The sequence below is a fragment of the Myodes glareolus genome, chromosome 21 (genome assembly GCF_982192425.1).
Source record: "Myodes glareolus chromosome 21, mMyoGla1.1, whole genome shotgun sequence".
NCBI classification, from domain to species: domain Eukaryota; kingdom Metazoa; phylum Chordata; class Mammalia; order Rodentia; family Cricetidae; genus Myodes; species Myodes glareolus.
In genome coordinates this window covers 39,175,865-39,199,527 of record NC_142046.1, presented here as the reverse complement: position 1 = coordinate 39,199,527, position 23,663 = coordinate 39,175,865, and the positions used below count along the sequence as shown (strand labels likewise).

The 23,663-nt window shown below is 46.7% G+C and overlaps 1 protein-coding gene across 5 annotated transcripts; it reads left to right on the top strand.

The window, feature by feature from the left end:
* The first annotated feature begins 828 nt into the window (after positions 1–828).
* Nr4a2 (nuclear receptor subfamily 4 group A member 2) lies at positions 829–17,688 on the top strand. Of its 5 annotated transcripts, none has more exons than XM_087899972.1 (8): positions 829–917; positions 11,539–11,659; positions 12,297–12,984; positions 13,744–13,873; positions 14,242–14,405; positions 15,259–15,461; positions 15,796–15,974; positions 16,128–17,688. In XM_087899972.1, the coding sequence occupies exons 3-8, from the start codon at positions 12,310–12,312 to the stop codon at positions 16,382–16,384; spliced, it is 1,608 nt and encodes a 535-aa protein (XP_087756098.1). In that variant the 5' UTR covers positions 829–917; positions 11,539–11,659; positions 12,297–12,309; the 3' UTR covers positions 16,385–17,688. The 5 variants fall into 5 exon arrangements, with proteins under 5 accessions (XP_087756098.1, XP_087756097.1, XP_048282036.1 ...); XM_087899971.1 differs by having other exon boundaries at positions 12,119–12,984; XM_048426079.3 differs by lacking the exon at positions 829–917 and adding an exon at positions 8,303–9,935.
* The last annotated feature ends 5,975 nt before the right edge of the window (positions 17,689–23,663 follow it).

The following is a 23,663-nucleotide window of genomic DNA, read 5'->3' as shown; positions in this document are numbered from 1 at the left end:
GAAGACTGGCAATGGAAGTCTCTGCAGAGATTTTTACCTACAGAGAAAGCCGCTTTAAATATCAGCCTTGACTGAACTCCCATAAGACTACAGACTTGGAAGATCACAACAGCCTGTGCCACCAGGAAGGCCACAAAGAAGCAAAGGACACTGTGACTGAGATGGTGAGTCCTGGGAAGCAGGCCTCGCTGCTTCTTCTGAGCTCTGGGTACAATCGCTTAATTGCACCATGCCCCTTACCCCGCTCACAGACATTTAAGAAGTCAAGTTCGTTCTTTATTTTTTTTTATTGGCAATTTTCTACCCCCAAACCACCCGGGACCTGTAGTGGAGGGGGTCGTTGGGGCGGAGAAGCATCCAGACGGTTTTAAAGCAACTTGAGAGGAACTTGGTGAGGAGTTTGGAGCACAGGGCGTCCAGGTTGGCGCGCGGTCGCCGGAGGCCGGGACGGCCCCTCGGCCAGGCGGGGGAGCACGGAGGGCCGGGCTAGCTGCTTGGCTGCCGGGTGCAGCGGGTCATTGTTTCCCCGGCCGCTCCTCCCCGCGGGTCCGGCGTCACTGGCGGGTCGCCCGGGGCGGGCTGCGGGTTATTTATAGCGCTGGCTGCGCGCGTCACGGAGCCCGGCCCGGCTGACGGGGCCGCTGACGCGCTTGGCCGCGGGACCGAGGGCGCGGGGTTGCGCGCGGGCGGGCGGGCGGCGACAATGGACCGGAGCGCGCGCCTTCCTGGCCGCTCTCCGGCCCCCGCCCCCCGGCCCCGCGTCCCCGCGGGGATGGCAGACCTCGGCCCCGGGACTCCGCTCGGCGGTCGGCGCTCCTCGCTGCGCGCCCGGGACTGCACGAGGAGCTGGAGCCGCCTGCGCGACCACTCTCTGCGCCCGGGGGACGCGGCGACCTGGGGCCGGGAGCGCTGGGCAGGTAACGTTTCCTGGACCGGGCTGGGGGCTCGGGGAGGGCCGGGGGCAGCCCTGCCCGGACTCCTGTCCCCGCCGTGTCCCGCGCCGGTGCAGGAATCCGAGGTGGGTGTGGAGCGCCGGAGCGGGAGAGAAACTTCGGTGGGACCAGCCACAACAGGCTCCTCCCGAGAGGCCGGCGCCACACGGCCACCACGTCGCCCGCCTCCCTAGCCCCTCCCCAGCCACTCCTTCCCCCCTCATCTCTCCCTTACCGGGACCCCCCAACCCCGGGATCCCAATCTGGCCCGCTCAAGCCCTTACTGTCGCGCTGCCAGGGACTTTTAGGGACTTGTGGGCCGCAGAGGCCAATCGTGAGCCCTGTCCTTCCGGCTGCTCTGCAGCCCCCCTCGCACGTGGCAGGCAGGCAGGCTGGCTGAGAACTTGCTGTGCCTTCTAGGAAATTGCAATCTATTTGTAATGCACTTTCGCTAATTGGGAGTTCAAGATTAAACTTTAATAAAGCATTTGTGTCGTCTCGTCTAATTGTGAAAGCTTCCATTCGTCCTAGCAGATAGACTCTTAAGTCTCAAGTTAATGGCGCTAAACTAGATTTCCAACCCCCAAGTACAATTCTGTCAGCCTTCCTCGGCGCAGCTGGATTTCTGTAAGGTACAGATGTTGCTAATGGCAGCTTAAGCACGGATGGGCAGATAGCATACGGAATGCAACATGTTGCCATATGGTTCCTTTAGCCTTTCACCTCCAGGGATATCAATCATATATATTCTGGGAGGAACCTAATGACTCTCTGAACAGCAAAATGAATGACCTGGTACAATTTATATCCCTTGACCTGATGATAACAACAGGAAGATAGCATTGCCCAATTGCTGTAGTATAAATTGAGTTACAGAGCTACATTTCAAATTCTATATCAACTATTGGTAGTTTGAGGGGCCCAGTCACATCAGTCTGTAAAATCTGTTTCTGCATCTCCTTTTTCTCTTCGCCCTCTCCCACCTCTAGACATGCAAAACTGATAAGGTTTAACCAAACTGGTACTGGAAATTGACACTCTACGTAATAGGTGAGATGCAGGGAGGTGGAAAATACAACTTCCCGAGTTAGTTACAGTTAGCGTTCTCCAAGAGCATCACACTCTAAAGCCAGAAAAATCAAATGACTCTGAGAAATATGGTTTCAGTATAACTGAAACCATATATAACTCTTAAATCTAGGTACTTATTTGAAATTCTCCACCTAAAACAAAGTCCTGCTTCAACTCTTAAGAAAAAAGTTCTGAGAAATAATGAACTATCAGAATCCTAAGTAGAACTTTTTCTGCAAACCAGTGCCTGCACCCGGTTCCCTTTCTCTGTGTCTTAATCCATGGAGATAATGACTTTTTTTTTCTTTTTCCAAGCTGTTAGTATCTACATCCTGAAGTCATCCCTTAGATCCTACTGGAATGGCTTGGTAATATTTCATATAAGATTTTTAAATCCCCAGGTGGCTAACAAAATATTGTAACTGCCTTTCAGCGTGGTTTATAAGCATGGCTGTGTTTTTACTACAGTCCGTATTGTTGATTCACAAATACAGATCACGGTGACAGATAAGCAGAGACCGAAGAGTACAAAGTAAAGTATCATTCAAAATTTTAATTTCAGGTTTACTTTCATATTTGAAAGTCTATCTTAAAGCTAGCTACATAATATGTCTAGGGTTTTTTTTTTTTTCATGTGAGCTTATAGACCAGCCAAACACATAAATGGTCATGAATGGTCTAAAAATGTGTTTACTGTTAATTGTGTGCTTTTCAGGAAGCGTCACATTTTAAAAGTTTATACATCATGTCCTTTTAGGATCATTGTGAAAGGACAAGGTGACACCCACCTCTCCCCCCACACCTTGTAATGGCTGATGGTTTGTTAACTAGTGCTTGAGTTAGATCAGACATTCTGATGATTATACCTAACGTCTTGCGTAGCTATATAGCAGAATATGTTACGCAGAACAAATTAGGATATAGCTAGCTTATGACAAGTTTCTTTGCCTGGGCTGTTTTTGTAACCATTTCATAGCTGAGGTTTTAGTGTGCTCTGCGGCACCAGCGCTCCATGAGTTTAAACCCAGATCAGTAGCTTGCTTGTCAATAATGACTCCGTCTTCATGACCTGTGAATTGACAGTGACTGTCCTTTAATCAGTCCCACAGAACCTGCCTTATAAAGCTGTTATTGTCCTGGGCAGATACAGCAATCATTTGTCAAGCCCTGTGATTATTAAAGTGTTCCTCCTTCACATCCAGGCCAGAAGGCCTGCTACGCTTCCTTTCAGAGTTCAAGCAAAATCTCAAGCAGGGCTCTTTGCTCCCTCTCCTTCCAATTGTATCTTCCTGTGTGCACTTCATGAATCCTTTCAGACACCTTTGCAGGTGCAAACTATGCGTCTTTTTTGTAGGTCGACATGGCAGCAAACCTAAGATGTGTACCTTACAGTGTCATTTCATTTTAAGTAAACAACTAATAGATGTGCCCTGTTACTCTAAATAATGTGGCTGGCTGCCAAGGAGAACACCAGGACCAGAAAGTACCAGAATTGCTATTGTACCAAGAAATCACTGTCTATTTTTTTTTGTCCTCAATCTTAAATTGATTTTTTTTCTGTGTTGCCCTTCCATGTTGTTAATATGAGAATTTGTTTAGACAGGAAAACTTTTGAAAATAATGCGTGTGTTGGCCAAGGAGATATCTCTGTGTTTCTGTTGTCCGTAGGCATAGGGCCTTTATCTTGAGCTGATATGTTTATTCTAATTGGACAACAACAACAACAGAAAAGGACTTACAAGTAAGTGTATCCCCCATACCAAGTGATTTTTAATTACAATATGGTTCTACCTGCTCCCCCCCTTTTTGCTCACAAACAAATTTGTGACCTTTAAGTACCCTACCTTTATGGTTTCCTCAAGGTGGCCGAACCAGCTGTGAATAGGCATTAGACTTCTAGTGTAGAAGCTCTTCATTCAGCTAAGTGGGGGTGTGAGTCACCAGGAAAGAGTGTGAACCCATTGCTCTTGAATCCGCTTTTCAAATTCAAAGCTCATGTTGTTGTCTCAGAAACTTGTTTCTCTCTTTTATGAGTGTCAGTGTGGAATATTCCCCCAGCCAAGCAGGGCAGTCTCTTATTCTGACCGACATGCAGCTTTGTTTTTGTATGGGTTGGCAAGAGGGCCATGCAAATACCACATAAAAAACTGACTTGGGTTGCTCTTACTTTGACTGAAGATTGACAGGAGCTCTTTAATTAATCTTGTTCTCTTTCATGTTCTGTATTCAGATATTGAAATACAGTATTTTTGTACATTTATAAGATTGTGTTTGCATTTATTTAATTTATGTTTCTTTTTTTAAAGCATGTAGCCTTGAATGTTTGTTCTCCATTTTTTTCCACATCATTACTCTGGTACTGCTTGATGTAACTTGATTAGCTCCCTCCCCAGTCATGATTGGTAATTAAAATAGGCATTAAAATTAGTCACTTAGCAATTTTGCTGTTCAATTGGCAATTAAATTACTTAATTGCAATTAAAGTCCTAATTTTAATTGGCAAAATGATAGATGTAGATTTAAGATAATATGTATAAATACTTTAATAAGTGTCTATATAAGGATTACTTAATTACTCAACTTCAAGTTTATGCTGTTAACTTTGGAACTTTTAAGTGAGCAATGAAATTTATATTACATCTATTCAAAGGATATGGTAATTAGATTTATTACTTATCACTATAAGGGTCCTTGCGATAAGTTACTTTTGTAGTATTCAAATTGTAAGCTTGATAATTGAGAATTATGATGAGGAAAAGGGCATATATGTCTTTGTCTGAATATATCAATACTTTATTTTCCTTTTATTAAATTAAGAAGTTAGTTCTCTACCAATTAGCTTGAAGTAAAAAGTAAAATATGGTTATTTTATCACTAAGTGTAGAACAAAACTAAAAAGTGTCACCTGTGACTCACATATAACTGTTGCAAAGTGTATATTTTACCTGTTTAAAGAAATGTTGTCTAGTTCTGTTAGAATAACTAATGTCATTGGCTCTTGTTAGAATTTCAGGTGTCTTTTATATTAGCATATAACTTTATTCTTAGGATCTTTAAATGTGTTTTAGGGCATTCTACATTTTAATGTCTTTCATGCATACTGAAATAAGCAAATAAATTCTAAAACAAAACAATCATTTTTCTAGTAGATAATTTTTTCATAAGGAAAAGTTAAATCGTTACTATAAAAGCTTGTATTAGAAGACCACTGCAAGCCAAGTATTAAGGAAAAAACCAAAGATTTTTATTATGTAAAATAGTTTTTGAGTGGCATGAGGTTTTACCATATGTTCAGTTTTATGATTTTAATTTATAAGTAGAAGCTTCTAGAAAAAAATGCTGTTTACTTCTGTGCATCTTTACACATTTTCTAGAATTGAGTTCTGAATTAAAGTAAGACATTTTAAAAAATCATTGGTCTTTGCTGAAAAACAGGCTGAGTAAAACTGAATAAAAGCTGCCTCTATCCCGAATGTGAATATCAAAAAAGCGATGGACTCCTCTAAGTATTCCACAGGAAAGGCGCAGTGTGGCTGATTAATTGCCCATGAATGCAAATGAAATGGCAAAAGCAAAACAATAAAATATCTTCGATACTAATTTTTTTTCTTCTGAGAAACAGACGGTTTAAGGTGAAATTTTCTTTCTTCTGTTCCTACTGTAAGACTGTCTACCAAATAGTCATATAGGCTGTGAATGAAAGTTTGTTCAAACATAATGTAAAATGCATCTCATTTTAATGCTTATAAGTTTTAATACCTACAATATTTTAAAGAAATACCTTAAAGTTGCCTCAACTCTGACAGCATAGCAGGTATGTCTGTTTCATTGTATCTGCCTTGTGAGGTCTTTGAATTCATTTGGGGAGAATACAGAAATCAATCCCCAGAGGCCTCTTCCCATGCATTAAAATAGAAAATCATATGGGATTACATTTATGTTTGCTCTCTAAATTATACCAAAAGCTCAGTTTTATTAAGTATAATCTGCTTAGCCATGCATAAAATAAAATACTTAGGTTTAGATGTGAATTTATATGCATTTATACTGATTTTCAATGAAAATATTTTTTCTACACACAGGAAATATATTCTGCTTGGTATGTGTTAATATCATAAAAGGTAATATAATGACACTTTTATCAATGCTTTCTGAGGTCACATCATTATATTTATTAATAACAACTTATAGTTTATATAAGGTGAAACTCCTATGGAGAGCACCAATTTTTTGCTTCCATTATTTTAAATTATTAAGAAAATAGACCTTTATTGTGGGGAAACTTTACACATTTAGACATGGCAATAATTTAAAGTTACTTCAGACTCTGGATCTAGAAAAAAACATTGTCATTTTAATTGAGTTATAAAACACTTTGTTTGAAATATTTATGTGTAAGAATGCAGAAGGGTTGCAGCCATATAAATGCAGAATTTCAGTTCCTTTAGCCTAAAGCATCGTTTTAACATTTTCTGAAAGGTTGTTCAATTCTACATTTTGATTCCATTATATGTGTAATTAAACCTCTGTGCACAAAAGCATTCTCTTATGTACTAGCAAATATACCCACAGGAATCCTCTTCTAAACTGTAATTTATTTAAACATGTAATCATAGGATTTTAAAACATGCTTTCATTTTTCCAAACTATATGCCAATTTGAACTGCTTTGAGATAAAATGAGAGATTTTATTGCCATTTTGGTTTTTTTCCTCTGTGACCTAACAGTGAGTTAAACATGGGCAGGAGGAAATAAAGAAAATCCATTGTGAACCAAATTCCACGTGTTTCCGTTTTGAACAAAATAGAAAAAAAATAAAAGAGTTGTTATGAATTCCAAATAATATGAACATTTGGGCCTGCAGAATTTTCTCCTGGGGCTTAGTTAGCCTAAGTAGTAAATAGCTAAGTGTGTTTGTGTGTGTGTGTGTGTGTGTGTGTGTGTGTGTGTGTGAGCGCGCGTGCGTGTGCTTGTGTGAGAGAGTCTCTCGAACATTGTGGAGTCAGGCCCCCTACTGACAAGATCAGTCAATTGCAGACCTCGTCCTGGCTCCTGCAGTTTTGCCCCTCCAGAATCAAGTGGAAGGAAAACAGCGGTCTGAGGTTTTGAGCACCGCCCTTTTATACTTTACGATCTGTGCACTGGATCCTTACCACCTGGATCATGTGCGAGTCCGGCCCGAGCCTAGAATAGTCTCAGTCAAGAATTAGTATAAGCAAGTTTATGAGTCTTTCCTAAGTAGGAGTAACATTTCAGGGAGCCGAACATGAATTAGATGAGAGGGACAACTCACACGGATGGAAAAGAAATCTTCACTTTCTCTCATTTACATGTAATCACTACTCTATTCTCACGTATTACTTTATTAAATTGCTATGACCGCTGTTTTTTGATCTTGGATAGCTCAAGACTTGAGCAAAGGCTTTTATCAGAGAACCATAAGTCGCACGTTGCTGTGCTTGTTCCGTAAGTGCTCTATACAAAAAACTCCAGCCCCCTTTTACTCTCTGGGAGGACATTTTTCAAAATGTCTCCAGACTCAACCCAACCCAAACTGAATGTTTTTAACGACTGAGGGAGAGGAGTGTGTGGAAAGCAACGCGTTTACTTAGCCGCATTTGTGTAGCGAGGGCTGTGGTTGTGATCTTACTCGCTCTCCTGGAACTGTATTAAAAAATAATAACTTCCACCCCAGTGTAGCTAAGCTTGGGTTTCCGACTGTCTGAAAATAGCTGCCGGGAACCTGGCCCACCGCGTGGATCAAGGAAAGCTCCCCCCTGACCGCACCCTGCTCCCTCGCGGAAGGGAACCCGGGAGGGCGCCTGTGAGCTGGAGTTGCTGCTATTTTGGGCCCAGCCTGGCCGGTGCGTCAATGCCTGCGCCCTGCGTCACCGCCACCCCCACCCCCTTCCTTCTCCATTGCTCTCCAAACTCTCACTTTTTCCCTTTCGTTCGCGTGGAATCGCTTCTGCCCACGGGGCGCTGACGCTGCCGAGCTCACACTAATAAGCTGTTCTTCACCCTGCCCCCTCTTTCGCCCTCCCCCCCCCACTTCCTGGTTTTATTTTATTCTATTTCTTTTTCTCGCGCCCACTAGGGCACCGCTGAGCCGTAGCGGCAGCAGCTGGAGAGGCAGCCACAACATCTGGGGGAAACTTAGGGTGGTCACGTAGGTTTCCCCGAGGCTGCTGCACAGCTCAGCCCGCGGCTTGTCTGGGCAGCCGCAGGGCACCCGATGGCAACGCCTCTGCAGCCGCAGGCTCGCTCCGCACGGAGCCCGCAAAGGCGGAGGTGCAGGCTAGGAATGAGCAACCCCACAACCCTGAGAGTTCCGCGGTGCTCTCCGCTAGTGCCAGGATCACCGAGAGGGGGCCGAGTTGCACTTTGCACAGACCCCCTCCCCCTGTAGCTTGGGAGCCAGCCAACGCTCGGGAGGAGGGGAGGAGGAGCGCTGTCCTGGGCGGAGAAGGGGACCCTCCAAAGTCGCCCTCCCTCGGCCCCTGGCCCTTCCAGGTCTCGGGAAAAACCCTAGGAAGTCTGCCGCCCAGCAAAGCTGGGGTACTAGGAGTAAGGCTCGCCCTCGGGAGGAGCGGCGATTCCTTTGCTAGAAAGATCCACGCGCTTGGCGGGCGGATGGTCTTGCAGAGCACAACGGGAGGCGACTCCGAGGACCGCGGTGGTAGGACACGCTCCCACAGCCCACGGACCCTGGGCTGAGGCAATGGGCACACACTTTCCGTTTTTCCGAGACACGGCACGGCCCACCACCGCCTCAGGCTCCACTCCCTTTGCCGCTTTTCCCACCATGCTTTCTTCTTGGTTTCGGGTACCACAGCCCTTGTGTTTCAGAAACCCGTGAGAGGGACAGGACAGGCTTGGTGGGCACAGCAAAAAGTCAATGCTATTCAGAGCTGACCGAAGGGATGGCTCAGATCACCTTTCTGCTCTGGAGGCGCACCTGTTGCCCGACTCTGGTGCCTTGTCTGCAAAAGAAAAGCAGGCAGCAGTTCGCTCCTACTTGTGGGGTCTTCGAAGGCCTGGCTCAGTATCTACTCTCTCCTCTTCCACACTCCTTTAAGTATTAAAGCCTTTTAGTTTCAGGAAAGAGAAGAGAAAGGAAAGTGGGCCCTGTCCCCCTTATCTCTAGAAGGAGGGTGGAAGACTGATATAGAAAAAGGGAGAAGCGGATGCACGGACTAGTGAGGGTCCATCTATCGCCCAAGCCCCTGGAGAGCTACGAGTCACGGGACATTTGTCTGCACTTCCGCTAAGGACTGTGTGGGGGTGATGTTGGGAAGCAGCAAGGCACACGTCTGCCCGTGCGGCCCAGGTGCCAGCTACCTGGCCCACGCCAGCGTTCTTTTCCATTCAAGCTTTTGTTGCACCCTCCCCACGTGTGAGGACTCAGGGCCTGGGGGCAGGTGAAGCGTAGCATCACCGCGGGTTTTACGGACCTGGGTTGCAGAAGTCACACTTCTTTCGGAAAAAAAAAATTAAGAAACCACTCAAGTGGGCTACCAAGGTGAACGCAGAACCGTTCCCACCTTAAAATCAGCCCCAGTCGTGACGTCAGGTCGGAAATATACCAAAGCGAGAGCGGGCCAGGAGTCCGGGGAGCGCGGCGGCTCGGCGATTGGACCGCGGGCCGCTGACGCGCGCTGACGCGCGCAGACTTTAGGTGCTTGTTGGCAGCGGCAGACCGAGCCACATAAACAAAGGCACATTGGCGGCCAGGGCCAGTCCGCCCCGCGGCTCTGCACAGCTCCGCGTCCCTCTCGCCTGCCCCGCCGGCTGCCTGCCTCTTCTCCCGCCGGGCTGGCGGCGTGTGACTCCCCGCGCCCGGCTCCCGCAGCGCTCCCGCGGACCCCGGAGCCCCGGCTCCCGGAGGGAACTGCACTTCGGCGGAGTTGAATGAATGAAGAGATCAGAGAAGTGAGTAGGTGCGGCGATGCCGCCGGTGGTCTCGCGTTCTCCCGGTCTTTGCGGACCGGGGACAGGTTCTCTGCAAGTGGGCGCCAGAGACGTGGAGTGCGAAAGGGCTGCGGGATGGCGAGTGGGCGCGCGCGGCTCCGACGAGCCTTTGCTGGAACTTGGTCTGTGTAGAGTTAGGGGGGGAGTTGGTTGCCGGCAGAGCCTTCCAGGCTTCTCATTGGTGGATGTGGAAGTGGGGGGGGGCGCCCACAGTTTTAGGAGATGCGGACTTGCCTGCGGAGATGTGCGCAAAGTTTGCTCTGGGTGTGAAATTGAGTGGAGCTTGCTGGAGATTCCAGATCTCGTGAACATGTGGGAAACAGTCCGGGAGAGAAAGTTACTGCGTTGCTTGGGAACAGTGTCGCTCAGCTCGCCCGCGTGCGGATGTTTTCCCGGCACCGTCGTGTAAAGGTGGTGTCTGTAGAGTGTCCTGTTGCTAAGTTGCCTGAAATTTCTGGTTTTGATAAATGCTGTCCTTGGGTAATGTGGCAGAGTGTGTGCGTGAGGTTAGAGTGCAGCTATGAAACCGTGACGCGTCTAGGGTTAATATCCAACACAGACATATTTCTAAGGGCGGCGGCGGATGGGGGGGGGAGCAAGAGAGTCTTCTTTCTATTTTTTTCTGGCCAACCTTCTCCACTCCTTGAAGCAAGATTATGGAAGAAGGGAAAGAGGGAGCAGAAGGAGCGGGTGTTGGGTTTCTTTATCGTTATTAACAAGTCTGTCTATGCTCTAGAGTGCCTTGCCAAGTGGGAACGTCTGAAAATTGCTAGGACACAAGAATGCCTTGTCCCAGCAAGTAGGCAGCCCATGGAAAACATTGTGGAGAAGATGTTTAGCTTGCTGTGCTTCTAACTTTGGTGCCAATATTATATACGTAATATTCCCTTCCCTCTGCAGTTGACCCAAGATACTTCTGGTAAAGTAGAGGTCCCTCTTATCACCTCTGGGCTATTAAAGGTGTTGAAAATCCAGTTCTCTGGAGGAACACCAATTCACTTGTACCCCCAAACCCTGGTGCTGGGTCAAAAGCATACACTTGCACTCAAATTGGCTTCTTGGTTGTCCAGGCCTTGTTAACATTTTCTAAGGGTAGGATTTCTATTGTTTTTTAATTGTATTTTCTTGAATTCTACCAACTTTCTTTTCTCTTCTAAGAGAAAAGTCCGTTGGGCTACAAGAAAAAAAATATTTAAGAGAAGGCTTTGATGCTGTGCTTTCTCTGTGCCTTAGCCTTCTTAGTCAGGTTTGAAATAAAGTAGGATCAAAATGACGCTTTCGTCTATGGCAAAGGGGCCAATTCATTATATTGTTAAGTATCAAATAGGCTCATGGGATGTCTTGCCTCTAGGATGCTTTCTCTGCAGGGATTTTCACTGGGAGATGAGTGGCATTATCTGTTGTTTAGCCACGTCTTTGCACATTCCTTTAAGCTGCTGTTTGGTAAAGTCTTCACACTCATTCCTAAGGAGGCACTGAAGGGCCTGCTTGTGAGTCGCCTCTGCCCAGCGGTGGGAAAAGTCGGTGGGAAAACATCCTCAAACTTCCTGTGTCTGTATTTCAGGGAGATCTGACGGGCTGGATTCCCAATTGCTTTTTTAAAAATCTTGGAAACTTTGTCCTTCGTTGAATTACGACACTGTCCACCTTTAATTTCCTCGAAAACTCCAATAACTCGGCTGAAGGTTAGTGAGCTTTTTCTTTCATCACCTTTCCCGAGTTTCCCCATGTCTAGACAGGGCAACGGGATCTTCTCAGGCCAGCTATGCCTTCTGGTCACAGAGAAGAATAGCTTTCTCATCGTGCAATTCAACTTCATTTCTAGACCGTGGGTTCTAGAAATCCTGACTCTAAGCTCAGCGTAGAGGCTGCTAAGATTGGCTGTGGGAAGGGGTTGGAGTAGGGGAGCATTTGGAACTAGCCGGGAGTGTAGACCCTGGACAGCTTTCCAGCTCTGGGTCGTTTGGGGAATCAGTGCTTTCCTTTCTTCATTGCCGCTCCGACCTCTCCTGCCCTTCCCCTCGCACCCCTACCCTCTCTCTTCTGACACCGCGGGCTGCCGGTGTAGCTCCAGGTGTACCTGAGCCCGGAAGAAAGTGTTCCGTTGACCAGGCTGAGTGTGTATCACCCTGTTTCATTTCCAGCCATGCCTTGTGTTCAGGCGCAGTATGGGTCCTCGCCTCAAGGAGCCAGCCCCGCTTCTCAGAGCTACAGTTACCACTCTTCGGGAGAATACAGCTCCGATTTCTTAACTCCAGAGTTTGTCAAGTTTAGCATGGACCTCACCAACACTGAAATCACTGCCACCACTTCTCTCCCCAGCTTCAGTACCTTTATGGACAACTACAGCACAGGCTACGACGTCAAGCCACCTTGCTTGTACCAAATGCCCCTGTCCGGACAGCAGTCCTCCATTAAGGTGGAAGACATTCAGATGCACAACTACCAGCAGCACAGCCACCTGCCCCCTCAGTCCGAGGAGATGATGCCACACTCCGGGTCGGTTTACTACAAGCCCTCCTCGCCCCCGACACCCAGCACCCCGGGCTTCCAGGTGCAGCATAGCCCGATGTGGGACGACCCGGGGTCTCTTCACAACTTCCATCAGAACTACGTGGCCACCACGCACATGATCGAGCAGAGGAAGACACCTGTCTCCCGCCTTTCACTCTTCTCCTTTAAGCAGTCGCCCCCGGGCACTCCTGTGTCTAGCTGCCAGATGCGCTTCGACGGGCCTCTGCACGTCCCCATGAACCCGGAGCCCGCGGGCAGCCACCACGTAGTGGATGGGCAGACCTTCGCCGTGCCCAACCCCATTCGCAAGCCGGCATCCATGGGCTTCCCGGGCCTGCAGATCGGCCACGCGTCGCAGTTGCTTGACTCGCAGGTGCCCTCGCCGCCGTCCCGGGGCTCTCCCTCCAACGAGGGTCTGTGCGCTGTCTGCGGCGACAACGCAGCCTGTCAGCACTACGGTGTTCGCACTTGTGAGGGCTGCAAAGGTTTCTTTAAGGTGAGCAAGACTGGGCGGAGGTGACAGGTAGCGCTGACCTAGTACCTGAGACCCAGGAGTGTGCTCTCCCCTTCCGGTAGGCAGCCCAGCCCTAGTTCCTTGAAGACACCCCACCGGCTGCGGAAGGGGCTTCGGGTAGTCTAAGAAAAGAAATAAGCAAGACTGGGAGAGTCAAGGTTTCACCCCGCCCCCCTCGCCCCTCAGCAACCTGCCGCCCTGGCGGGCTCTCTCCCGAAATTGCTGGAGCCAGAGTTGGAACAGGGCTATTTGCATGTGTTAGGCTCTGTCTTCCTCGTTCAGATTGAAATTGGTTAGGACAGAGAACCGTGTCTGAGCTAACCAAGTGGAACAGAATTCCCTATGGTCAAATTAAGTGATCTCTTTATTTCGCCATCCTGATTGAATAATCTTATCATTTTAAATAGAGAAGGTCTCCAAGGAATGTAAATAATATGAATGCGCACGGATTTGTATTTACTGAGCGTCTCCTGCTCCTTCTCCTGGCATATAAAACACAGCAAGGAGCGGCAAGGTTAGCTCAAATGTTAACGCTATCAATTTTCTTCTGGTAAATGCCCTGGGGGAGGAAAAGGAAAGGAAATAGGAAGAAAAGAACAAGAAAAAAAATTTTTTTTAAAGGAGTAGTGTTTGTGTTTGTAGGAAAGAAATGCAGATCCAAGCCATTAAAAAATGTCTCCAGTTTAGTAGACTTTTAATTAAAAAATAATAATTTTTGGCCTACATTCTCTCTCTCTGCAGCGCACGGTGCAAAAAAACGCGAAATACGTGTGTTTAGCAAATAAGAACTGCCCAGTGGACAAGCGCCGCCGAAATCGTTGTCAATACTGTCGGTTTCAGAAGTGCCTGGCTGTTGGGATGGTTAAAGAAGGTAGGTCGGGGCAAGCTGCTGATCTCTTGTGTGTTCGGTGCCCATGAAAGACCACTAGGTGCTTGTGGACCCTGTTTCCCCCCCCCCCCCCCCCCCCAGTCCAGGATCCCACTGCCTAATGGCCCAGCCTTCTCTAAAGAAAGTCACAGGGCCCTCCTGGTCTTCGTCCCAGTTGGAAGAAGGTATAAAATACCCCCGTCCTTTTTTTTAATATATAAATTTAATACTTCTCATCACTAAAGTCTTTACAAGCTAGAGGAGCCCTGGACCACCAGGTCTGATTCCCACTGCGGCCTCCGGGGAGAGCCCTGTGAGACGGCTGAGTGTGGGCTCAAGGGACCGGCGTTAACCGGACTCTTCCTTTACAGTGGTTCGTACGGACAGTTTAAAAGGCCGGAGAGGTCGTTTACCCTCGAAGCCGAAGAGCCCACAGGATCCCTCTCCCCCCTCACCTCCGGTGAGCCTGATCAGTGCCCTAGTCAGAGCCCACGTCGACTCCAATCCGGCTATGACCAGCTTGGACTATTCCAGGGTAAGAAGCTAATGGCGGTTATCATGTGTACAAACCAACAGATGGGCAGGACCCTCTCCCTATACTCAACTTAAAGCCCCAGACTCAAGGGTAAAGGAGGCAAACCAGAATACAGGCTTCACAGCTCTCGGCAGGGTTCCGGGAGCAAGACACTAAGGTGCAGGAGCTGAAGTGTAGATCTGAGAGCAGGCCAGAGGGCTTGAATCTTTGCGAACCTCCATTGCCCGACAATCCTGAACTCTGAAAGGCCCAGACTGAGACTCTGCCTAACCTTTCTTCCCAGATCTACTTTACGCGAAGTTACCGGGATGCCCCCTCCCCCGCCCCCAGTGAAGATTGGGATTTGCTTGGGACCAGGGAATGAAAAGAGGGCAGAAGGAATGACACGGGGAAGTGGGGCAGTCTCGGGGTCAGGAATTAAGTGGGACCGTTCCTCTTTTACTCCAGTTGTGAAAATGTGCAGGCTTTGGTTGGAGGGAGCGTGGACAAACCTAGTAGCGACTGCAGTATTATTAAGCTTTGCAAAGGGCGCCTCCGCTCAAGACCCACTCTGGGATTAGCATGAATACTACCGTGTCAATTGTTTTGTGGAGATAAGACTGAACGTTTCCCAGGGCTGGATGGCACTGTATTTAGTCTGTATGGAAATGGTAATTTACATATTTAAAGCGGCGACCTCATAGCACCGTCCCTAATTGAATTAATTGCCCCGGAACATCTAATTTCCTTACTGGTCAGAGAGAGGTTTAATTGTTATAAAAACCTGGCTCCCCTACTAGAAACGGGGTTAGCAATTTCACGGGTTATATATTTTAGAGAACCTCATTAAGTGCTTTTTAAAATGAAATTCCAGTTTCAGGCAAACCCTGACTATCAGATGAGTGGAGATGACACCCAGCACATACAGCAATTCTACGATCTCCTGACTGGCTCTATGGAGATCATCAGAGGTTGGGCAGAGAAGATCCCTGGCTTTGCTGACCTGCCCAAAGCTGATCAAGACCTGCTTTTTGAATCAGCTTTCTTAGAATTATTTGTTCTGCGATTAGCGTACAGGTAATGAGGGAGGCCTGGAGAGGAATGCGGAAGTACAGGAAAGGGAGAAAAAAGGGCTGGGGGGAGGGGAGGGAGATTTAAAAAAAAAAAAAAAAGAAAGGTGGGGAAAGGAAAGAGTGAGCCCAGAAGCCTTGGGTGAAGGGAGTGGAGGTGGGTTAGAGCACTTCTTGATTGTTATGAAATTAAACCCTTTCAAGGTCCACTGGTCTACATTTTATTAACTCTTCAGTAATTAGGTGCCTCTTAAATCCCTCATTTATTGCTCTTCCAGTAATTAGTTGTTTAGCTTCTCTCTCTCTCTTTTTCTCCCCTCTCTCTTTGGTATTAATTGCAGGTCCAACCCAGTGGAGGGTAAACTCATCTTTTGCAATGGGGTGGTCTTGCACAGGTTGCAATGCGTGCGTGGCTTTGGGGAATGGATTGATTCCATTGTTGAATTCTCCTCCAACTTGCAGAATATGAACATCGACATTTCTGCCTTCTCCTGCATTGCTGCCCTGGCTATGGTCACAGGTCAGTACTGCTGCTGCAGGGCACTTTCCCCTTCAGAACTTTCTCTGGTGGGACCGGTGTCATGGCATTCCCTAATCACAGACTGTCTCTGATTCTGCCAGCTGACTAACTCCTTATGCCTTCTTCTTTTGTTTCTGATTGCATTTTCTGCAGAGAGACACGGGCTCAAGGAACCTAAGAGAGTGGAAGAGCTACAAAACAAAATTGTAAATTGTCTTAAAGACCACGTGACTTTCAATAACGGGGGCTTGAACCGACCCAACTATCTGTCCAAACTGTTGGGGAAGCTCCCAGAACTCCGCACCCTTTGCACACAGGGCCTCCAGCGCATTTTCTACCTAAAACTGGAAGACTTGGTACCGCCACCAGCAATAATTGACAAACTTTTCCTGGACACCTTACCTTTCTAAAATCTTCTCCCATGCACTCAAAAGACTTGGAAAGAAAAACCATCCAGAGGGGGCTGATCACATGGGCAGAGAGCTGGCTAAAGAGTCCAGTTTATGTCACCCCCCTTCTGTAGACCCCTAGCCCCCATCCCTAAAGTAAACAAACAAAGAAACAAACAAACAAACACTGTCGCTATTTCCTAACTTGCAGGCAGAACCTGAAAGGGCATTTTGGCTCCGGGGCATCCTGGATTTAGAAAATGGACACCACACAATCCAGTGGTATAAACTTTTTATTATCAGTTCAAAATCAGTTTATTGTTCAGAAGACAGATTGCTAATGTACGATGAGAAATGTTTGGCCATGCTTGCTTGTTGCAGTTAAGACACATGTTACACACACACACACACACACACACACACACACACACACACACAAAACCCTTAAGGGTACCCACATATTTTGCCCTTCAAAGTTTTCTGCTGTAAAGAAAGCTGTAATATATAGTAAAACTAAATGTTGCGTGGGTGGCATGTGTTGAAGAAGGCAGAGGCTTGTAAATTTATCCAATGCAGTTTGGCTTTTTAAATTATTTTGTGCCTATTTATGAATAAATATCGGAAATTCTAAAAAGTAAGTGTGTTTGCAAAAAAAAAGAAAATAACTACATAAAAAAGGGACAAGCATGTGATTCTAGGTTGAAGATGTTATAGGCACTTGCTACTTCAGTAATGTCTATATTATATAAATAGTATTTCAGACACTATGTAGTCTGTTAGATTTTTATAAAGATTGGTAGTTATCTGAGCTTAAACATTTTCTCAATTGTATAATAGGTGGGCACAAGTATCAATACATTGGCAAATCCTGACAAAAGGGACACATAGTGTTTGTAACACCGTCCGACATTCCTTGTTTGTAAGTGTTGTATGTACCGTTGATGTTGATAAAAGAAAGTTTATATCTTGATTATTTTGTTGTCTAAAGCTAAACAGAACTTGCATGCAGCAGCTTTTGACTGTTTCCAGAGTGCTTATAATATACATAACTCCCTGGAAATTACTGAGCACTTTGAATTTTTTGTTTTTTTTACGTCTAAAATTGTCAGTTAATATATTATTTTATGTTTGAGTAAGAATTTTAATATTGCCATATTCTGTAGTATTTTTCTTTGTATATTTCTAGTATGGCACATGAGATGAGTCACTGCCTTTTTTTCTATGGTGTATGACAGTTAGAGATGCTGATTTTTTTTCTGATAAATTCTTTCTTTGAGAAAGGCAATTTTAATGTTTACAACAATAAACCACGTAAATGAACAGAACTTTGTCTTATTTCTGGTTCAGGAAAAACACAGTGACTGAACAACACATATAAGAAAGAGGAAAAGTGGAGATTGATTTGGGGTAGGTCACTTACATGACATCTGAATTTCAGGGTGACAGCCTGGATCCACTGGGACTAAAGGAGGGTGTAATTGAACTAATTATCTAGAGAACTCAATGTAATATTTTTCTTTAGCCCGACTTTTCCAGTCTGGTGACCTACATTTATCAGAATGAATGTAGAATATCATACTCATGTATGCTTTGAGAAAGCATAGCTTTCAAAAGGCAGGCTTTAGAAGCCAAAAAGCTTCTAAACTTTTCCAAGGTTGGGAATCTTTCAAAATTTTGTGGACAGCCTTCAGGAAGTGTGTGCTTGAGACTCAGAAAGGCCACGCAGATTTGAAAAGTCGTGTACTTTATCTTTGCTTTTACAATTCCTGTGCGTACTGGTGTGAGCGTGGGAGGGAGAGCTCAGGGTCCCTGCCCTTGGAGTCCTGAATCAGTCTCCCCAGGCGGGCTCTGCAAACATTTCTTATACTATTTCCCTGCTTTGGTGGGTAGTGATGAGATGTAACCTGCACTTTTAGAATAAGGTTTCCACCTTTTAAGTATTACAGATTTTAAACAAACCAACCAAACAAAAAAACAAACCTTTGTCATGGCTCCGATTTGGTTTAAGCCACGTTTTAAGATGGGGCTCAAACCTTCCACCCTGCACCAACTTACCATGGAAGGAAGGGAACTGAGTTGGGTCTCAGCCACCTACCTATCTTTGGGTAGATGGTAGTCCGTTTGTGCCCTAAGAGGGATGATCACGTTCTTTGACCCTGGCTAATTACAGATGACCTCTAGGTCACTGAAATTTACAATAAAGTTATTGTTTTAGGAATGGATTGTCATAAAAGTATACTGACAACAGAGCTGTCAAGAGCTGTCAGCTCCCCCCTCCCCCCCCAAAAAAAACCCAAAACAATGTTTTGCGGGTTGGCAAAAAGAGACAAGGACAGTAGTCCCCTGTGGTAGTTTAAAGTTGTTTTTACGTGGTGAGTTTCTCTCTGAGCAACGGAAGGGTAAAGGAGGACAGTTACAGAGGTTAAGAGACAATAAGGAGATGTCCAATTTCCTAGTATATATGCACACACACACACACACACACACACACACACACACTAAGAAAGAATATATCAGAAAAAATGGGTCTGATCTTTATATATATTCACATCTTATTTTGAGTCAAAGCCCCAAACTCCTAAGACGACAGAATGGACTTTCCATTAGCGCTCTTCTCCCAGGTGTCTTTGGGGCCCCTAGACAATTACATTCTGTCGCAGAATCCCTGAGAGTTAATCCCAGAAAGAACCCCCAAGGCTGCTTCTCCCTTAAGAAAGCTGCTGGGCATCATCGAAGGCCAATAGGGGCATCGGGATAGCGAGCCTCTGGAGAATTTAGAGCGAAGTGGGGGGGACCGTGTTCTCGCACTCTACCGCGCTGGGTTACGAGTTCGCCTCTGGTATCCTTTCCGCTTCACAGTATTATTACAGCTCCGGGCTCACACTCGCCTACTTCTCCCGCGGCTTCAAAGGTTCTCATCGCCTAGAACTCTTTCCATCTTAGTTTTTCTTTCTAGGACTAAAGCTCAGGAAGACCCACAGTCTCCCTTCATTATCAAAGCGAAGTGTATGGAACTTCTTCTGGAAGAGGTCTAGTTTTTTGAAGAGGACTTTCTATTCATCTCCGCTCCTCAGTGGTCCTTGAGTTTCATTTATGGAGTGCCATTTCAGCAACGCAAAAATACATGGTCATTGTTCCAATGTCATGGTCATTCATACACGTCTCAGGTCTGAGAAAAGGGGCTGTTTTAAAATCTTTGCGGGCTCGTCCCACGTTGAGAGACTGCCCAGAACACTCTGGCTTTTTTGGAGAAATGACCTTAATTTAAAGCAGGAACAGATTGGCGGTTCCACTGCCTGGTGTTCTCTGGCTTTAGGTGCCCGAGCCCTTTCTCTCAGGGGCTTTTGGCTTTCTGAAACTGGTCAGAGGGCCGGCGCTTAGGAAGGCGTGTGTGTGTGTGTGTGTGTGTGTGTGTGTGTGTGTGTGTAATCACTGGTCCTGAATCTGATACAGAGCTTCGCACGGTCCAGAGAAATAGCATCAAGCCACACCCACGGCACAGACCTTGCCTTGAGCACTTCTTTCTTGTACCAGGCTGGACTTCATCCCTAGGGGGCTTGGGGATCCTATCTCCTAAAAGTACGGGCTGTAAGTCTATGGGCAGCTAATTTGTGTACAGGGGGTCCAACCAAGACACAGATTTTCCTGACAATTTAAGAAAGCCATTTGAAGGTTTAATTTCACGTTCTGTTACCAATCTATTGCTTTGGCGAGTGTCATTCCTCATATTCAGTTAACTAATTACCTTTTAAGCCAGAACATGCCCAGTGATGAAATACTTTGAGATACAAAGAGTTGTGCATAGGCTAATGCCCTCCATTAGCCTATTCTTTGCAATATTTTGACCATAGAGTTTTCCTGTATTGGGCGTATTTTCATCTCCCCAGACCCTAAAGAGGGTAGTAATACCAGAGCACTCTTAAGGAAGCGTGACTCGCAACTTCCAGCCACCAGCTCCCGGTGTCTCTCAGCTGTGCACACGCACCCGTTTCCTTTTATATCCGCCGTGCGGAGGCGCCGAGGTGACTGCAGAGGGCAAGGGCAGAGGGTCTCTCGGGCGGGCCTCGCCTCCTTTGGCGGGATAGGCGTTTGCTTGCTTATTTCCAAGACCACCGCAAGAAAGGAGACAGGTTTCCCTCAAGGCGAAAGGGGATGGGAGGGCACCTAGCCCGTAGGTTCAAAACTTTTTTAACGGTTGAAGAGAGGTCTGGGGACAAGTGTTTTCTAATATAGTTTCTTCCGAAGGGGGCTTCAAGGACTGATTCCCTTTCTCCCCGGCCCGTGTCCCTGGTGTGGGAGAGAATGTGAACTCTTGTTTTCTTGGCGCGCCTGGGAGTTTCTCAGCAACCCAAACTTTGCCGGCACCCGCGGGCCGGTAGTTAACTCAGTTTTATAATCTCACTTCGAAGCTTCTCCGGTAGGGGCTTCCAGCAGTCAGCTGATAAGCTCCCCCACTCCTCTCCGGTCTCAGCCACGACTCAAATAACAGCATTTGGCTGCTAGACACGGGGAAAGACTCTGCGTTTGACAGAACCGCCGCAGGAGCAATCACGTTTCACAGTGGTGAATTGAGTCGACACAGATTGACTTTATTGATAAAACAGTATAAGAATTCCAAAATAAGTCATCATTTAAAAAAATAATTCGTTTTTTAATACTAACGCAACACACGTAAATCCGTTTTTAATTTTTAAATTAGAATTGAGTGGTGGTGGTGTAAAAATAATTTCCCCTTGAAATGTTTTCCCTGAGATGGGGCCACAAGGTTTTTCATACGAGACCGAACCTTTCCTTAGGAAAAGTTCAACTTCTTTTGGAGGGGCCTCCAGGAAGCGGTGGGCGGTGCGGCACCCCACTCCTGCGCTGGAGGAAAGGAGCGCCTGGGTCCCCACCTGGAGCGTGCGCTCTGGGTCCTGAAGATGAGCACAAGACAGCTAGGCGAAGCCGTGCTCTGGCCACTCAACACCTTTAGTACGCCGCGCTGTTTAGTAGGTCCCCCTTCTTAGCTAGTGTTGCCCAGGCTTTAGTACCACTGGACAGGACCTGTGTCTCAGCTCCCCTACCCCCTGCCCTCCGGGAGAAGGTGAATTCGCAAACACTCTTGCTTTGCCCGGTGCATTTTGGTGACTGGTATGCTTTTCTGAAGGTTGCATCGGGAGACACTGCCGAGAATCTTGGACAAATACGGGACAATTTCTGTTTCCTCCCGGTCCTTCTCTGCTTTCCCAGATGTTCCCAGGTCTTTCCCAACTGTGCTACTACCATACAAAGTCGAGGTCGCCATAGGTTCTAGAATCACCTCGTGGCTAGGTTGGGTGCGTTAGGGCCTGAGCGGCCTTAACACTCTGGGCGCTTTCTCCTTGTACCCCCAGCTGAGGTCAGTCTCCGGTGTCCCATAACTTTAGAGCGTCCCCTCAAAACTCTCTGGAGAGGACATTTTGCCAGCGATCCGGACTCACATAGGGGCGTAGTTGGAAAAGTTATCCGCATCCCCACGCGGGAGCGCATGCTGTACACTGATGCCCACACCCCGAGGCAACAACGCGCGCGCGCCCACGATCCCCTTTTGGGTTCCCTTACAAGTTGCATAAGGAGTCCAAGGCCATTGTGCCAGAGTGGAGGACTAGTCGGGTGGCAGGATCCGGGCAGTGCCTGGAGCGGCCTCGGGGACGCTGAGAAGGTCATCCTCGGGGAAGGAGGTCGGCAGCGGCGCGAGCCCGCTCTACTCTTGTCTTAGCTTGGCTTGAACCTGTGTTTGCTGAAACCGGGCAGCGTTCTGCAAGTGCTGGTCCTCCGCTGGTCCTTCATTGTGCTTCCTTATTTCCATCTAGACTTGTGTTTGGGGAAAGTAGGATTTCCAAGCCACGTTCAACTTGTTTTAGCAGACATAATGCAAATACAGGCGTCTGTCTGAGACTTCCGGAAGCAGAGGGTGGGTGGTGGGTGAGAACTTTGCAACAAAGCGAGGAACTTCCAGAGGGACTGAGCCTGTTGAGACTTCCTGGCTCTTGAAGCTTAAAGGAGAGGATTGTATCGACAACCTCAAATTAAATTGGAATTTTGATTAGAGTATGAGATTAGGAGTGAAAGGACTCTTCATCAGTAAGCACCAAGTAAGATAGAGTTTTTGAAACAAGACCCTTGAATGACTGGGGTTTGCAAAGTTATTATAATTCGCTATTAGGATTTTCTCCCGGGAGAAATGAAAAAGAAAGAGTTGAAATTACGAGTGCTTTTACAGGATAGGAACTATGAGAAGTCTCAGGACTGATTGCTGAAACTTTTCTCGGGACACAACATGAAATCATTTCTAAGAGCAGGTCCTTGTTCAAAAGTTTTGCAGCTGCTGTTTATGGAGGAGACTGGGTGGTGTGGTGGTGCTGTGTGTGAAGCAACCAACTCCTCACTCAACAGACCTCACCCTCTTTTCATCCTCTGACCCCGCTATTTGCTTGAAGCCCTTTAATTAGTTATCAAACAGGAGGACGCTCAGGGAAGACGTGCAGACAATGGCCCTCTAAGTATTCTTCAACAGTTATTTTCCCTAGGAAGAGAATGGCCAGCAGAGAAGACATAGAGGTAGCCGAAAAGAAGGAGACACAGTGGTCAGTCCATTGTTTCCTCAGCCTGGTCAAGCTAGAGTCAATCAGAAGAAAGGGAGCAGAAGCCTTTGTGGGAAATGAGTAACGACAGAGTTGCATGACAACAAACCACTCTGAAGGGGAACTGAGGAGTCTGAAGAGGAAACTTACAGGATATATTTCATCAGAGTGTAGGGCTGAAGACAAGCAGAGCTGAGAAGTCTAAAATGCCTTAGATGAAGAGGATGGCTGGGTACCAACAATGACATGAATGACTTCTAAGAAAAAGGAGAGAGAAAGGAGAATGTATGAGCAAGCCCATGTAAGAAAGGTATTAGGATGACGCAGGGGTGGGCGGTTGTGATGGATTTAATAGCAGTATCTGAAGACTGTGTGACTTTGAGGCTAGGAGGTGAATAGGAACCACTCAGGAGGCTTCAAGTTATGTAACAAGAGAATTAAAAAGAACAAGACCATTGACATGGAAAGTTACATCCGATGACATTACACTGTAGTTTACGGTTGTTTCTTCAGAGGACTGAGATCTCCAGCAGGGGTGATGTGGACTGCTTTAAAGACTGGGGCCATTGGCAATGCACAATGAGACAGCAGGCAGGGGTCTTACCCCACAGTTTGAAGTTTGTCCATTACAGTAACTTCGACCACATGTGAAAGTCAGATCCTATTTGATATAATCCTCTGAACTCTAAACTGTGAGG

Excerpts from the sequence above, each read along its gene's own strand:
- Nr4a2 (XM_087899971.1), top strand. The coding sequence starts at position 12,121 with ATGCCTTGTGTTCAGGCGCAGTATGGGTCCTCGCCTCAAGGAGCCAGC. Across the intron at positions 12,985-13,743 it reads GCTGCAAAGGTTTCTTTAAG|CGCACGGTGCAAAAAAACGC; the intron begins GTGAGCAAGACT and ends CTCTCTCTGCAG. Across the intron at positions 15,462-15,795 it reads GTTCTGCGATTAGCGTACAG|GTCCAACCCAGTGGAGGGTA; the intron begins GTAATGAGGGAG and ends TATTAATTGCAG.